This window comes from Camellia sinensis, chromosome 10 (genome assembly GCF_055761805.1).
Source record: "Camellia sinensis isolate YWXY chromosome 10, ASM5576180v1, whole genome shotgun sequence".
Lineage (NCBI taxonomy): Eukaryota > Viridiplantae > Streptophyta > Magnoliopsida > Ericales > Theaceae > Camellia > Camellia sinensis.
In genome coordinates this window covers 134,465,382-134,483,878 of record NC_138970.1, presented here as the reverse complement: position 1 = coordinate 134,483,878, position 18,497 = coordinate 134,465,382, and the positions used below count along the sequence as shown (strand labels likewise).

At 34.6% G+C, this 18,497-nt stretch overlaps 1 protein-coding gene across 1 annotated transcript; it reads left to right on the top strand.

Annotated features, from left to right (window-relative positions):
* Positions 1-1,422: 1,422 nt before the first annotated feature.
* LOC114290966 (peroxisome biogenesis protein 19-2) lies at positions 1,423-18,160 on the top strand. Its single transcript, XM_028234981.2, has 5 exons — positions 1,423-1,591; positions 1,695-1,749; positions 1,837-2,125; positions 15,961-16,277; positions 17,957-18,160. Exons 1-5 carry the CDS (start codon positions 1,555-1,557, stop codon positions 18,000-18,002), a joined length of 744 nt encoding a protein of 247 aa, XP_028090782.2. The 5' UTR covers positions 1,423-1,554; the 3' UTR covers positions 18,003-18,160.
* Positions 18,161-18,497: the final 337 nt, after the last annotated feature.

Genomic DNA, 18,497 nt, shown 5'->3' with positions numbered 1-18,497 from the left:
AAGATAAATTTAGAAATTTTCAAAATAATTTTATGAAAAATAGAGTGTAAAAAAGTAATCCATAGAGTATAGTTTTTAACCAAAATTTCATTTAAATTTGATTCATGAAAAATTGATTAAGGATCCGTGATGGTCTGAGAATTGTTATCTAAATATTTTCCATACTAAAACCAAGGAAAGTTGTTTCAAAATTTTTCTTAAATTTTGAAAATTAATTTTTTAAATTTTTTTGAAATTTTAAATTATAATACTTTGTTGGGATTCAATTATTCACTTTTCAGAAAATTGAAATTTTTTATTTTCCTTTTTTTTTTTGTTGTTTTCACTAAACTTTTTTAATATTTTAAACAACTTTTTTTTTTTAGATACACCAAATATAAATATATTTAAAAAGTATAATATTTGTCATTTTTTTTAAAAATTTACTAAATATCAAAAATACAAAAAAAAATTGAAAATTCAGTACACTTTGTATTCTTGTATATTTATTGATTTTTTTAACATATTTTACTTTTTAAGAAAGAAACATCTAAAAAAGTAACAAAATCATTTAAAATTTTAAGAATATTTATTAAAAAAATTTCAATTATGAAAAAATTGAATCTAAAAAATCGAAATGAAGGTGAATTTTTCCTTTAGTTATGGTAACAATTTCAAATAATCTACTAAAATTTCTATTAAATTTTTATAAAACACACATTTATAAATTTGTATAAATCTTACATCTATATAAAATATTTGATAAAAATTTAATAAATTACTTGACCATAGCATTTTCGTTTTTTCCTCCCATACGCGGGTGAAACAAGGAGTAAAGGGACCGACATAGCTGTTAAAAGCGGGATTAAAAACCCAGATACCGACATAGCTGTTAGCTTTCGTTTGGTTAATTTAGGCTTAGTTTGCAATAACCTAAAAAAATTAAAAAATTATTATTCTATTTAAATTATATCATTTCATATCATTTTTTTATCACATCATTTTAAACCTAACTTATACTCAATTCATATTTTATAAAAAGTTAAAAAATATACTTATTTAATTTATTCTAAACAATCCCTTTATTGAGTAGTACGGTCTGTATCAATTAATTAATATATTAATAATAATTATGATATTATTATTAAATTCACTTATAAATATCAAAAATATTTTAAATTATACCACATATACTAATTAATATATATAATATTAATCAATATAATTAAATTAAAAAAACATAAAATATAAAATAAATTAATAATATGATTATTTTAAATTATACCACATATACTAATTAATATATATAATATTAATCAATATAATTAAATTAAAAAAACATAAAATATAAAATAAATTAATAATATAAAATATCATATTTAAATTATAATTATTTTATTTTTTTATAAAAATAAAAAAAAATCAAACCACACAAACATTTTAATCTCAATTAAAAAAACTCCCAAACACAAAAATGCCAAAACCAATGCCGGCAACTTATACATACATACACAGAAGAACAGAGAGATAGATAACAGAGAGGGAGAGGGAGCGGGAGAGAGAGATTGTAAGCTAATGGCGGAACACTCTGATTTAGACCAGCTCCTTGATAGTAAGAAATTCAGTCTCTCTCTCTCTCTCTCTCTCTATGTATATGCATATACATGTATATGTATGTATTTACATGAGTTCTCATCACCATTGAATCATTTCAGGCGCTTTGGATGATTTCCAAAATCTCAATCTTACTTCTTCTGTTCAAGCTCAAAGGTATTAGTCTCTCTCTCTCCTCATAGACATATGCATATACGTATACGCATATATAAATATGTTGAGAGCTTTGCCCTTTGATTTCAGGAGTGGAGATGGAGAAGTGAAGAAACATGAGAGTTGTATTATGCCTAGTAGTGAGGTTCAAGGCTTGGGTATGGGTTTGCCTGACTTGAGAAGTAAGAAAAAGGGCAAGCAAAAGGTTTCCAAAGAATCTCATGTTTCGGAAGCTCTTGATAAGCTTAGAGAGCAGACTAGGGAGGCTGTCAAGGGACTCGAGTCTGTCACCGGCTCGAAACCCCTTGCAGACGATTTCGGAAAGGATCCAATGATGGAGGATTGGGTTAAGCAGTTTGAGGAGCTTGCTGGGTCTCAGGTATTTGCTTCAATTTCATGAAATTAGGGTTTAGGGTTTTGTTTATTTCTTTGGTTTTTGCAGTTATTTGTTTGATTAGTATTTATTTATGTGTTGTGGTAACAGTAGAATTGTGAATTCACTATGTGCTTTTGGGATTTGATTGAGTTGATAATTAAGCTTTTGCTCAACAATCATTTTCCAATTGGATTGGCACAGTGTTACCAGAAAACACTAACCCTAGCGATTTATATTTTGGAATGGGTGCATTGAAATGTAAATTTAATAATCTAAAGTGATCCCAAAAACACCATCTAAAATAAAAGTGATTCCAAAAATATTTCTAGTATGAACTTTACTGCTATGTTTGGTTGATGCTATGTTTGGTTGAGGGGTTTGGGAATGGATTTGGAAAAGGAAAGGGAGAGGGAAAAATTGTGTGAAATTAGGTGAAATGAAGGTATATTTTATTTACATTTCACCTCCATTTTCCCTTTCTGTTTCCCTTTCCCTTTCCAAATCATTTTTCAAATCCTCCAACCAAATACAGCGTAACAGTTTACTTAGGAGGAAAAACAAATCAAATATAATAAATTAAAATCTAAGGAAAGTAGAGTTTTGGTATGACAAAACATATACAAATGGGTTATAATGCTCATAGAAATGTGTTGTAACATGATTAATTTCAAAAAGAAAAGGAAAAAAAAAAAGAAAATTTGTTGAATGTCTAATTAATTGTTAATTTTTTTTTGATTTAGAAGTATTTTAAATTCTAGTAGTGTAATCTAAATAAGTTTACTCCTATTATACCAAACTAAGAAACACAAATACTTCTAAAATGGTGGCTTGCCCATGCGGACCCCAACATTCATCGGACACTTCCCAATATGTGTCCGACACTCATCCAAATGTGTCTTACTTTTGTAAAAAAATGTAGACTTAGACACTAGGAGGACACGCATGTCCATTGCTTAAACACACATGAAACTATATATACATTTGAACAAAATAATTAAGAATACGATGATAAAAAAAAAAAATGTCAATTTATAGAAATTACTATTATATTATATTTATTTATTGTCTTGGAATTATATATTCATATATATGACATATAATAAATATATAAAATTATATTTTGTGCGTGTCCCCCACATGTCGTGTCCTGCATGTTTTGAAAATTGCTGTATTAACATGTTTGTATTATATCCATCATCCATGTCATGTCACGTGCCTGTATCCGTGCCTTTTAGATACCATATATTAGAAAATGTAGCGTACTACACTTGAATCCATTCTATGTACTGAAACGATCCATGTTCCAAGTAACATAGAATTAGCCTTTGTGTTTTGCAGCATATAACAATAGAGTTTTGTTAAATACTCGATGCCAATGCTTATGTTTATTTACTTGAAGAAATCATACCCATCTGAAAAGTTATCATTATGCAGTTACATCTATGTGTTGACCTTGTGGAGGAGTATTTCACACAAGGGCATTCAATAACTTAATCTGTCCTCAGGTTACACATTCACACTATATGTTGTCCTGCTGCTTCTTCTTATTCGTCTTCGTCTTAGGCTTGTAACACTTGCATCAACTGGCATACTCACTTGCTAGTTAAGCTCATTAATCTGAGGGGGCTACTCAAACTCAGATGCTTTCTGAAAGTGGATGCCTGATTGGCTGGTGCATTGCACTTGAAACATCATTTTGGTACTAGAAATATTTGAATGATAAATCGTGAACACGCTTCTCATGGGCACACTCCTATTGACACAAACCAATAATGGATCTTTCCATTCTAATACCCTATCCGAGAATAATCAGTTTTTATTGAATCTCTTCCTATCAGGGAAGGCAAGCCACTCTCCCATTACTTTGGAATGGAGTAAAAGGCAAGCCACTTCCTACTGGTCTGCTAACTTTCTTAGTTTCCATAGACACCCTTAGCTACTAGATTAGTTGATGTGAAATAGAATTGTTAGGTCATCCATAACACTGTAGTCAAAACAAACAAGAATTCATTTTGATTGAATCAGTTAGTTTTGTGTAATGAAGTTTGATAATAGAAGGGAACGTTGACCTTACTAAGACTTTCCCTTTGAAACTGCTTGCATGTTCTTCTGTGAATTTTTTGGCTTAACTATATGTGTGTTCTGATATCATTCCTTCATGGCACCCTAGTAACTATATGGGAACCTTTTAGGAGGCAAAACTAGATGGCAGCTACTTGTGACAGTTTCAGCACTCTGCGACAGAGGTTGGGTTTACTTGTTGCAAAGATTTCCCTTAAATGTGCAGAATCTTTATGAAAGTTTTACTTTTTCAGGACTCAAAATCCTAGCTGATGTGGCTCATTATCTTTCCATAGAATACAATTGGTAATCAAACAAAATGATCAAACCTTTTTCTGATCACTTGATGTCATTTGCAAGTAAAATTTAATAATTGAATCTATTATATGCAAGTGAACTTTATCGTTTTTAGCAATTGAGTCTATTATATGCTGTATTTGTACAGCCTTTTTATATGTGGAGAAGTTCTTTAATTTGTCTCAGAGAACCTTGGATGTCACCAGACCTATCACTGTTCTTGTTTGTGGTGATTGGTTGCAAAATGCTGTCCAGCCCTGAATTTGGATGGGAAGGCCAAATCGGGTTGTGCTTAATCTTCAAATGAGAAGATTTAAATATTTAGTTGAAGACATTAAATTTGTGGGAGAAGGTTGTTGTTTCATTTTATTTTCTTGTTAATTAGGCTAAGAATTTTAATGTTTTTTCTAATTGAAGTTCAGATATTGTGAGCAAGTAATTAAAATATGGAAAAAATAAAATAAAATAAAATTCTGGGTTGGCCAAATTGGTGATACAGTTAATATGAGAAGTTTCATATTGTTTGTTAATTATTTGTGTATGATGGATGTCACTCAAAGCTTTTATGGAGTGAAAGGACTGGTTTGATTAGCTGCCTCATCAAATCCCCTCTTATTGCTATTGATTGCATGATTTCATGCCTCCAACTTTGCAGTGGCATTTATGTTGTCTTTTAATGGACTTCTTTGGCAGTAGGATGATATGTGGTATGAAACTATTTTTTTTTATGTAGTGGAGTCGGAGCAATTGAGATACTTGAGATGAGTTTTTTCTTTTTTTGAGCCAGTCTCGGGGTTAAGGATGAACATGGCTAAAAGTGTCTTGATTCTTATGGGAGAGCTGCAGGATATAAATGAACCTGGCTAAGTATTTGGGTGGGTTTCATTCCCACTTCGTATTTGGGACTTCCTATTGGATCCTTCTATAAAGCCACAACAATTTTCAAATCTTATTGAACATTTGAAAAGAGGTAGACAGGAATGAAAAGACAATACCTATCAAAAAGTGGTAAGCTTATTAGTTAGAATGTAAAATGGAGAAAATTAAGGTTAGGGTTAGACAGGAAGAAAGAGAGAAGAGAGGAGAGAAGAGAGAAGAGAGAAGAGGAAAAGATATTCACTTTGCTTGGTTCCTGTTTTCAAAAAACACTTTTCAAAAAATTCTACTTTCTTGTTTTCCGTATTTTTTTGTTTTTACTGAATTTTTTTAATATTTTAAGCAATTTTTTTTATTTTTTAGACATACCTAACATAAATATACCTAAAAAGTAAAAAATTTGTGAAAAAAACATTTTAAAAATTCACTAAATACCAAAAATACAAAAAAAATACGAGAATTCAGTACATTTTTTGTATTTTTATGTATTTATTAATTTTTTAAAATATTTTTTCATAAATTTTTTACTTTTTAGATACATCTAAGTAAGGTGAATCTAAAAAAGTAAAAAAAATGTTTAAAATTTTAAAAATATTCACTAAAAACAAAAAAATACGAAAATCAAAAAACTCAATTTTCAAAAAACTTAATCTAAAAAACTCAAACTAAACACACTGATTGTGACTAAGTGGTTTAGAGTTCTTGAATAACTCTACACTTGCAATATATATATATATATATATGTATATATATTTGATAAATAAGTAATCATATATTATTAAAAATCATCAAGACAATGTAAAGAATACAAAACTAGAGCCCTCAGAAGGCCTAAAGCACTAAAAACTAAGGTGTCGTTTGGTAACACTTACATTTTCAGTTCTCTGTTTATATTTACAAAAATTTAAAAAACTCAAATAAAAACTTGTTTGGTAAAATTTTTGATTTATAAATCAGTGGTTTCAGTTTATAAATTTGGCCAAAAAATGGAAACATAAAAAATGTGTTTCCATTTTGAGTTTTTAATTTTTTTTTTTTTTTACCACCCAACACTAGCCACTACCCGCCACCATTTTCCACCACCACCACCTACCACCCACCCCCCACCATCACCTGCCACCACCACTCACCACCCACCTACCATCACCCGCCACCGCCACCAGCCACCAGCCACTTGCCACCCACTCGCCACCACCATCTACCTCTCGCCACCACTACCACTACCACCCACCTGCCATCCGTCCACTACCACCCACTACCTGCCACTACTATCCACCGCCCGCCATCACCACAACCCGCCACCTACTTGCCACCACCACTCACCACGCACCTGCCACCACCATCCACCACTAGCCACCCGCCACCCGCCACCCACCTGCCACCACCACCCACCACCATCGCCGCCACCCACTTGCTACCACCTACCACCCGCCACCATCACTCACCCATCCACCCACCCACCACCACCACCACCACCACCACCACCACCCGCTACCTACCCACCACCACCCACTTACTACCACCTACCACCCGCCACCGTCACCCACTCACCTACCACCATCACCACCCGCTACCTACCCGCCACCACCGACCCCACCTGCCACCACCCGTCATCCGTCACCCACCTGCCACCACCACCACGACCACCCACTCGCTACCACCCGCCACCGCCACCGTCAACCACCCACCCACCATCACCACCCACCACCCATCACCACTTGTCATCCGCCACCCACCTGCCACCACCACCACCCACTCGCTACCACCCACCACCGTCACCCACCCACCCACCCACCACCTACCCGCCACCACCACTCGCCATCCGCCATCCACCTGCCACCACCACCCACTCGCTACCACCCACCACTCGCCACCGTCACCCACCCGCCGCCACCTACCACCACCAGTTACACACCACCCACCATCACCACTTTCCACCACCGTCTTCTGCCGCCACTTGCCACCACTTGCCATTTCTTACTCTTTTTTATATTTTTAAATTTTTTTAAACATTTTATCAATTACCAAACGCGTTTGTAGTTTATGTTTTTCTAAAAATAAACAAAAATCAGTTTATAAAATTTTTATAAATATAAACTGAAAACGTAAACGTTACCAAACACACCCTAAGCAGTCATATTCTCCACAAACTCTACAAAGGCCGACACATCTGGGTCCACCGAAATCGTAACTTGTCTATGAAGCACAAAAAGAAGCCTATTCTCCAACCAAGGCACCGAATGAGAAATCTCCTAGAAATATCTATTACGATTTAACCAAATTAGTCACATCAAACACTGAGCTGTAATCAACCACACCTTCTGCCGTTGTCTCCCAACTCTCGCTCCTTTTTGACTCACGAGAACCTCCAGAACCGTACTCAATTGAACCCAAACAACCCAACAATAAGAAACCAAAGCAGAGACGCAATTGAGCAATGGATGAGCAAATGATTCACCAACTCAGCATTTTTAGAACACATGTAGCACCAATTGACTAGAATGTGACTGTGCTGAATCAAATTATCAATAGTCGTAATACACCCTAAAGCCATTGTCCAAACAAAGAAAGCGATCTTAGACGGCAGCCTCGTCACCCATACACTCTTCCAAGGAAACAAAATCGCTACCCCTCCCACAACCTCACAATAATACGAAGCCACCGAGAAAAGCCCTTTGGACTTCCGACAAGCCCACACCAAAGTATCCTCCCTAGGTCCCCCCCACCACACCCTATACAAAAATCTCACGAGATCAACTAGTTATCCTGTACGTCACGTTGCAACTGGATGTTCCAAACAATCACCTGCCCTTAGCCAAACCCATAAGATGCCACCATCGCTTCCGGGTCAATAGCAATACGGAAAATCAAAAGAAACATCTCCTGTAAAGTCTCCTCGCCCCACCATCTATCACACCAAAATAGAACCTGATCCCCCACCCCAACCTTGAAGTGAATCTGCTTCCAGAACTCCCAATGCCCTAACCAAATCTCCTTCCACAAACTCTGGCCATGCAAACCAGCAAAATATATTTGTATAAAACCTGACATTACAATATGACCATAGTACTCTCAACTTAACTGAATATAATATAAGAACATATAACTATTGTAACATTATTCATTGGAATAGTCTTGCTAACTAAGATGCGCAAACACAAACACAAACACAGGACATAGATACAACACAATACGGACATGTTAACCCCACAATTTTAAAAAAAAAAAGAAAAAGAAAAAAGAAAAAACATATGACACAGCATGGACCCAACAAAAAATAAAAACATATTTCTCTATATATACATGAAAATAATAACTATTTTTTAATTTTTTACATCACAAATATTTTATTTTATCAAAATAGTAAGACTAAAATTTCACATTCTACATATTAGAAAAGAAGTGTGAAAACAAAATCCTAATATTTGATTTAGAAAGCTCTATTCATAAACAAATTGGAAGTTTTGAGCTTTCAAATTCATAAAGTTAACAATTTTAAAAGAAATAGATATAAATTCACATTATATTTAGGGAAATTACGCATGCAGTTCTTGTACTTTGCTCTCTGCGTCATTTTGGTCCGTCTAGTTTCAATTGACTTGATTTTGACCTTGAACTTTTTATTTTGTATCACAATAGTCCAATCAATAAAGGATGCTTCATTTTTTGACAAAAAATGGTCACATGCCAATCACGTGACCATTCCTCAAGGAGAAAATTGACAATTTACACACTTTTTTTTTCCCTTTCCTTTAAACCACTCAAAGCCCTTCATCTTATTATATTTATACACTCAACCACACTAAATCATTCCTCCTTTCAACGTCCTTTCAACTACCAACCACCTTCTTTCCTCTCCTCACCACCCCCACCCACCACCTCTCTCTTATCCTTCCCTTTGCTACACACTACCTCTCTCTTCCTCTTCCCGTAGCCGCCCTCCCTCCCATGGCCCATCTTCCCCTTCCTGCAACATCTCTTCATTATCCCGTTCTCAAATTAACAAAATTTCTCAAACAGATATTGGAGGTGGTCGGTGGGGATCTCAACTGGAAAATGCTCTTTATGCATTTTTGACAAAAAACCTTAAATAGATCTAGCAGTGAACTATTTCCAATGGGTTGAGACAAAATCCAACTAGAAGCATATAATTCACTACTCATTGTAATGGTTAGAAGTAAGAACTTCTATATTTGGAACAAATTTTGGAAGCAATGAGCCTTGTTGGATTTGACCCTTCTAATAATATGTGTATTGAGATAGTTGTTAGCAAAAGGAAAAAGAAAAATCAATCAAATCAACGGAGAGATTCTGACAAAGAATAGTGAGAAGAGGTGGATTTTGAGAGTGAGAACAACCCCCTATTGCCATCAACCATCATCGTTATTGACACTAACCATTGTTGCTGTCATCGCCTTTTCCACCCTTCGTTATGTCCCTCTGCCTCCCACGCCCTCTATTGTAGTTCCCTTTGTCTCCTTCATCCTCAGTCGCACCCCTTTGCCTCCCCCAACCCACCCTCGCATCCTTCCTCTCCCGTAGCTTGCCCTTTGCCTTCCTCCCCCTACCACAACCTCCTCACCCCTTGCCTCCTCTCTCTCTCTCTCTCTCTCTCTCCCCGAGTGTGTGTATGAGTAAACATTTGAGTGAGTTAACTCAGTACTTGGGTGGTAAAAGTTTACTCACTAAGTGAATTTACAATTTTTTTCCATAGCACATGCCACATGCAAGTCATGTGCATAATTTCTGTTAAAAATTGTAACCAAAGTTATCAATTGGCCTAGATTGGTACAAAATTAAAAATTTAGATCAAAATCGAACCAATTAAAACTACTAGGACTAAAATGATACAAAGGGCAAAGTATAGTGACTACTAGTGTAATTTGCCCTTGTATTTATTATTTTAACATTAGATCTTAAGTTATTTTCTTTAAACATATTGTATTTAATGTGTCTAAGCTATGAAGCACGGACACCTCTCCGAGGGCTCCGTATCAGTGTCAGACACGTGTCGGACACGGACACGCGTCGGACACGCGGTGGACACGTGTTCGACACTCAGCAGAGAGTGTCCATTTTTTTTAAAATTTTTTTACATCCGGACACGTTTAGGACACGTTATAGACACGTTTGGGACACGCGCGGGGGGCATTTTCACAATTTACCAAATTTTTTTGGGGTCGATTTGAAAATAAGCAAAGACAGATCAAAATTTGCCCTAATCATACTTTGAATCTACTTCGAATGGAAGAGAAACAGAAGAGAAAGGGTGAGAAAGAGAGGACCTGTGATCTTCAGTCGAGCTTCAGTCAAAATTTGCCCTAATCTGTCGTCGGTCTGCAATCTTCAGTCGAGCTTCTTCTTCTTCGTCGATCTGTGATCTGCCATCTTCCGTCGATCTTCTTCTTCGTTAAGGTACGACTTTCTTCGATCTTCTTCTCTCTCTCTCTCTCTCTCTCTCTCTCTCAGCCCTCTTTCCTCGATCTACTTTGCCCCTTCTGATTTCATTTTTTTCTTTTATTTTTTTTTTCTTTTTTTCTTTTATTCTGATTCGATTTTATTTTTCTTTTTTTCTTTTATTCTGATTCTTTTTTTCTTTTTTCTTTTATTTTTTTTCTTTTATTCTGATTCTTTTTTTCTTTTATTTTTTTCTTTTATCCTTAATTTAATTTAATTTAATTTTTTCTTTTCTTTTATTTTTCTTTAATTATGATTTTATTTTATTTTATTTATTTTTTATATTCTGATTTTATTTTTTCTTTTCTATTATTTGAGGATGTAATTTTAATAACGTATGTTTATTAATTTTATTTTAGGGACCAATTATTAATTTTATTATAGGGACCAATTCTAAAATTAAATGTTTATTTTAATAATTTTAATAGTGTTATTTTGTATATTTTATCACCTTTATTTGATTTTTTTTAATAATTTTATGACATATGATAAATAAAATTAATTATATATATTGAACGTGTCCCTAGCGTGTCGTATCTCTTATTTTTTGAAAATTTGCGTTTTTGCGTGTCCGTATCGTGTCCGTGTCGTGTCGCGTGTCCGTATCCGTGCTTCATAATGTCTAAGCAATGAACATGTGTTCCTAGAGTGTCTGGACCGTGTCTAATTCTAAGCATATTAAAAACTAAAATAACAAGACACATTCGACACTTGTCGAGGAGTGTACGAAAATTTTCGCTATCTGATATGAACATGATGCCTTCTTAGAAGTGTTACTATTTCTTAGCTTGCTTGTTTCTCGACATATATATCTCTCTTCACCATTTTATTTTATGTGGCTGAGAGATTGGATAAATTCTAGTGGAATTTCTTATGGGGTGGGCTTGAAGATGAGTTCAAGTATCATTTAGTTAATTGGGATGTGGCTTTGGAGATATGTGAATGCAGCCTGCAGCCTCTTGAGAAAGCTAGTGAAAGGAAAGTTTGGGCATGATATGGCCGGTTGGATTTCTAGGGAGGTTAAGGGGCTCTTATGGGATTGGTCTTTGGAAAGTCATTTGGGAAAGGTTAGAGGGATTTTGTCGGTCATGTAAGATTTGCTTATTGGGATGGAAAATAGTAAGATTTGGGACTAATGTGTAGTGTAGAGATATTCATTTGGCAAAGGCATTTATGGCATTGTATAGAATTGATGTAAACCTATGAAGCATGAACACTTCAAATAGGTGTCGTAGCGGTGTCGGACGCGGGGACACGTATGGGACATGCCAAATGGCGTGTACCTTTAATTTTTTTTTTGCAAGGGACACGCGTGTTCAAATATGGACAATCCATTAATTTGTTTAATATAGTGGTTTATACATATTGAGTTAATGTTAGTTTTTATTAATTTTGATTATTTGGTAATGTAATATTAATCTACATAGAAAATATATGTATTAAAAAAAAAAAAAAACTGCCATGTCTGTCTCTGTGTCCGTGTCCCCTTTTTTTTGAAATCACTGTATCCCGTGTATGTGAATGTGCTTCATAGATGTAAACAAAATTGCCTTTCTATCAGATTGTGCTAGTCTCAGTGGGTGAGGTTTTGGAACCCCATTTCATTAGGGCAATCCATGGTTGGGAGTTGGGGGAAGTGGAGGCCTTCTTTGATTTCTTTGTAGAGTTGACGTTTTTGAGGTGAAGGAAAAATGATGTAGGAAGATAGGGGTGGAAGGTTTCCTGTGAAATCCTTTAACTTAATTATTAGTGATGGAGTACATAACTCATTTTCGTGGCGGAGCATTTGGAAGTCTTGGTGTCATCCAAGGTGGCTTTTTTTGTTTGGATAGTAGCATTGGATTTGATCCTCTATTCATAACTTGGAGAGGAGGGGCTGGTTCTTTTTAATTGATGTTGTTTGTGTAGAAAGGCAATAAATAATGAATCATTTGAATTTGCATTGTGATGTTGTCTAAGACTAGTGGAGCATGCTGTTCCCTATTTTTGGGTGCATTAAGTGATGTTAGCTTCAATGATTGAATTTTACTGAAGTTGCCATGGGTTCTATTCAAGAGAGTGCACAAGGCATGGAGGGTAGCCCCTATGTGCTTAATGTGGTGTATTTGGAGAGAGAAACTGTAGAACTTTTGAGGACAGACAGTGTTTCATGGGCTCTAGTTATGCTTATTTAATTCTTTTCCACTTTTGTGTCAAAGGGAAATCTTGTGATGATTTTTTCCTTGATGGATTTTTTAGGCGAGCTTAATTTTGGTGAGTGCCTATATTAGTGTTTTTGTTGCTTTACATTTTGCATACCTCTACTATACAAGGGTGCACTCCGTGCCCTCTTTAATTCATCCTTATCTTATAAAGATATGTGGTACAGCTATATTCTAAAGCCATAATGAATTTATTTTTACTGAAGAATAATTTCTATCAAGTTGTTTGTTTTGTTGTGTTTGTATTTATGGAATTTATAGAATTTTTATTTTCTTAATGTTGAGGTGAAGGTCAGTGACTCGTTCAGGAACGTTGTAGTGTTCTTATATATTAATCAGATCCTAATAATATATATATATATATTATTGGCATTGGGGTGTTCGAGTCAAAGCCCGACTAATCCCCAGGGTGCACATGCGCTCGGCAATGAGTTTCCCGCAAATGCACCACGGTTAATTCAAAAGTTTTCTCCTAGCCCGATGGCCCAAGGAATTTGTAGCACCTAAGAGGTTTTCCTGAACCTTGGAGGGAGCACATTCCCAAGACCCAAGGCTTTGCCACTAGGCCAACCCCTTGGGGTTAGATCCTAATAATATATTGCATGTCATAATATAAAAAGGCTTTCATTTGATTCGATAGGTTTTGGTGTAACTTCTGCGATGCATTGAACAAATTGGCTTGCATGCTATGCCAGAAGAGTATTAGAAGTAGGTTGCTTCTATGGCAATCGAGTATCTTAGCATCTCAAAGCTGATTTGGTTACAAGGTTGTTAGGCACTTGCTTGGTATTTTAAGATTTTGAGAGATATAGGATTTCAGTTACATCACTATTTTGTATGGTTTGAAAATTCCTTCTATATTGACAGGAACTGAACTGCTCAATTTGCATGATTTTGAGGGTGATCTCACCTAGTCAGGTCCATTATTAAAGTGTGAACATTATGTTATAGTTATTTTCAATGGTTCACTTATTGAAGTTGGTTGTTCATCATATAGTCTAGTGGCAGGTATGCTGTCAGAATTTGAATCTAGTGACCTTTCTTTATTTGATCTAAAAAATTGAAATTATTCTTGTGACTAAAATGCAACAAGGTAGCACAAATTTTTGTATTTGTTAGTTTGCTTGTTCACTGTTAGGGTTGAGTGTTGGTTGGAGGGTATTAGTTCTTCTGATATTCTTCTTTAGTGTTGTGTCTACATTCTATTTAGAAAAGTATGTTGCTTTTGCAACATTTGTTGGTTGAAACAGCTGATTCCTATACACTAGGTACCAGCTATTTGTGGCTAGTGTAAGTTATTCCATTCATGGCTAACTAATTATGATTATGTAACCATTTGAACTCTAGATGCTGATGTTGAACCTTGTAGTGCAATTAGTTAGAAATGACATTGGGAATCACGGGAAAGAGTAGAAAAGGAATGAAAATCTTTACAAGTGTAATTTGAGTGTTGCCGTCAAAGGCTTTTTTTGGCTTGCCTAGATTGTGGTTTTTGTATGACAGCTTGAAGTTTTAAAAAATAAGTTTCTCACCTGTGAGGGGACTAACCAGCCAAGGCATAATTGATGATCAATCTTTGTGCTTTCCACTCCTCATCTTGAGGCATTTGCAGACTCGGTTTCATCCTAGCTGTCCCCACACCACCAACTAGAGTGGAGCTAGGAATTTCATTTAGTGTGGTCATTCAACAAGTCATCATCAATGCCATTATGTCAGTTTATTTATTTATGCAACCTATCAAAAATAAAAAAATATAACTTGGGGACGTTAATTCTATTGCTTCAACAAAAATCAACCCTATGAGTTTTCATTTTCTGAATGCGGCATGATAACCTCATTATATGTGCTATCAAAACACATGATAACCTTATTACAGAAAGAGAGTGGGAGGGAGGGAGAACCCGAAAAGTTTTGCATAAATTTTGTTCCCCCCCCCCCCCTAATACAGCTGAGTGAGGGAGGGTTGCCTTTTGTTTTTTTTAAATTCCATTGGCGTCAATCTGTAAAACCCTGAAAAATGTTGATAAAATTCTGCAATAATTTATAAAAATAAAGAATCAAAATTCAGCTAGGCCTACCTCTGCCTTTGACCACCACATCCACAAATGCGCACACACATGCAGACACAGAAAATGAAAGGAAACAGAAAAGGAAAAATGCCATCTCAAATTTTAATTTTTTTTCATGAATGTCTTATATTCTTAAACGTTTGTAATTAGCAATAAGGACCATTATTGTTACAAAGAGTTAACAATAACCACCACCACCCTACCCTCCACCCTCCCCAATAGACAACAAGACTAGTGTCACCTGAAATAAGAAGATTTTGGATCTTTTATTATAGTCATTTCTATTCATTCAATGTACTCCACTCTACTTGAACTTTTTTTTTAATTAATTTATTTTCTAACATAAAGATAGTAGTGTTTTATAATCAATGAAGATAATTGAGAGTTCCAAGGGTGAGGGAATCACATACACCACACATCTATTATTAATCACCATAGAACCAACCAGCACACTTGTTCACTGCTCTTTTGCTTTTGCTGGTAGAGGTAGCTTAGACACACACACACACCCCCCCCCCCCCCCCCCCCCAAAAAAAAAAAAAAAGGTGGGATTGTTCACAAGCTTATAAACTTAAAATAGGGAATAAATAACTGTAAATACACAATTACTCCTCTAATAGATTGAAGCGGACATTTTTGTCCATTCAAATGGGGATCTATGCAAACATCACCTGTAATATGTCCGTACCCACACTTAGAACATGTTTGCCATTGTAGACTATGTGCAATGTTATGACAGCCTTGCATTGTTATTTGGTTTATTATAATTTTTAGTTGTTGCCATATGTTTCCTTGTTCTCTTCCCATTGTGCTTCTATTACACCACGTAATTTTTAATCTATTGGGGAACAATTGTTATCTCTTCCTTTTTGTATAGGACATGGAGTCTATTGTGGAGACCATGATGCAACAACTTTTGTCAAAAGAAATTCTTCATGAGCCTATGAAAGAAATTGGAGAAAGATATCCAAAATGGTTGGAAGAGCATAAATCTAACTTGGGCAAAGATGACTATGACCGTTACTCCCACCAATATAAACTCATAAAAGATCTGCTTGTAGTTTATGAAACTGAGCCAAGCAACTTCAACAAGATTGTTGAGCTTATGCAGAAAATGCAAGAATGTGGCCAACCGCCCAATGATATTGTGCAAGAGCTGGCTCCTGATTTTGATCTGTCAAATCTTGGCCAATTGTAAGTTATTATGTTCTTTGACTTATTGCACTCCAAGTCCATGCATCTACAATTGACAGCATGCTTATACCCTTAGGTGGTGTTTGGTTCACAGGAACGGATTGGAATGAATGATCATTCCATAAAAATATTCATTCTCATGTTTGGTTAGATTAAAAAAATAATGACAAATACATTACAAATAGAATCATCTTTTATCATTTTAAGGGAATGGTCATTCTATAAGAAAGCTTACGGAATCACCATTCTCTTCCGTTCCATTCCATTCCATTCCAATAAACCAAAAAGAGCATTAGTATCTCATGAATTTCCTATTAATCAAGGTTTGTTGTTGTTGTGGAACTTTTTGTTTTGTTTTGTTTTTGTTTTTTGGAGTGAAAGAACTGTTTTTTTTTCTTTTTATGCAATACTTATCAGGTCATTTTCATATGGAAAGTACACTGTCAAGATTACATGATATTAGAAAAAAGGGGCAATTGTAGAAAAGTGGTAACACTGCAAAAATAATTGCAATACGATGAAAGTACAAACAATTTATGCATTAGATTGTGCAAACAAATATTGTTCTTTCACTAAATCGCAGTTATTTTATGTTCTTACCATTTTTCTACAATTGTCCCTTACAAAAAGTATTGTATTAGAAAAACAGTCTAGATTTAGTTTGCAGAAGGGAAAGGACTAGATGGGGATTTGCGTTGAGATCATGCTGAATAAAAGGTACTATTGATTTTCAACAAGATGGCACAAAGACACCTCATGCAATCATAATTGGTCTGAGCTGATAATTTAGGGGGATTTGGTCAAAGCCTCTTTATAATAAAACTTTAATGTATTAAGGATAATTACAAAAAGTTTTTCTTAAAATGTCCAACACGTACCACTATTATCAAAATATACTTACGGAGTAATTTAATATTTTAAGCATTAAAAAATATAACTTTTGATCGAGATGTTGGTTTTTAATAAAATTAGTATTTTAGAATCCTTTCATCAGGATTTATCAAATAAGATTCATGTTGACTATGAAATTTTTAAAAAATTTTAAAAAAAAAAATACTATCAAAGTTTGACAGTAATATGTTATTTTGTTTCACAGTAATATGTTATTCTGGTTCACAGTAATATTTTACTGTTACAAAAAACAGAGTACATACTAGATCAACCAATCAAAAATATACATACACAACATTTTAAAACTTGTATAAAATAAAATGAAAGTGTTCATTGTCAAAAGAGTTCTGTGAGGTATAGATATGCATGAGAAATATTGTCTAAGAAAAGAATAAGAAATTTTATTTTGTCTTTGCTCAATTATGTGCCTCTTCTTTTGGGGGTTTATGAATCAAAATAAATTGGATTGTCCTTTCCACCAAACAAGGGGTTTAATGGAGGGATTTTGGCTAAATTTCCCGATGATTTTTATATCATTAGCTGGGTGTTTGTAATGTTGAGAGCATCAATTAAATATGAAGCTTGAATGGGCATATCTTGATTTGGATTAAATCAAATCCTACTAGAGAAAGAATGAGATATAATAGAGCATTAAGTTGACATTTTTAGGTATCCATTGAGATGCATGCAAATTGCTCTTTCAATATACTTTAATCGATATTTATAACAAGGGATAGTAATATATGTATCTGTCCTTCGTAGCTGAACTGGTTGTTTCGTTTCTGCAGATCCCCGGAGATGCTGGAGTCTCAACAGAATTGTTGTGTAATGTGAGGCAATGACTTTGCTATCATGCTTGTTTCCCTTGCACTCTCTTTCCCTTACATTCACAGCATAACCTTTGGCAATATTTGTGAGAAATAAATCTGTTTCATTTGAAATTAGTTGTCAAATTATGAAACCCCCATATTTTATTGGATTCAGATGCTCAATTGATGTTTTTGGGTTGATTCATAGTAGTCTCTCTAGACTATTAATAATCCCACAAAATGATGAGATTATTAAAAATAATTAAATTCTGTAACGCATTTTAACGTGAAAAGAGCACAATAATTTCATGATACAAAAAAATATGTGGAGCATATAGTGTTACTTATCCTTTTTATCCCCATATTGACATCCTGTGGAATAAACTATACATAAATGAGTTGAGTTGATATGGGTGATATATTGAGAAATGAGTTGGGCCAATTCACACTAGAGCTTATATTAAGATTGCAGTTGGATTAATCTCTCATTGATTTCAATAATTTATTTTCCACAAAACCT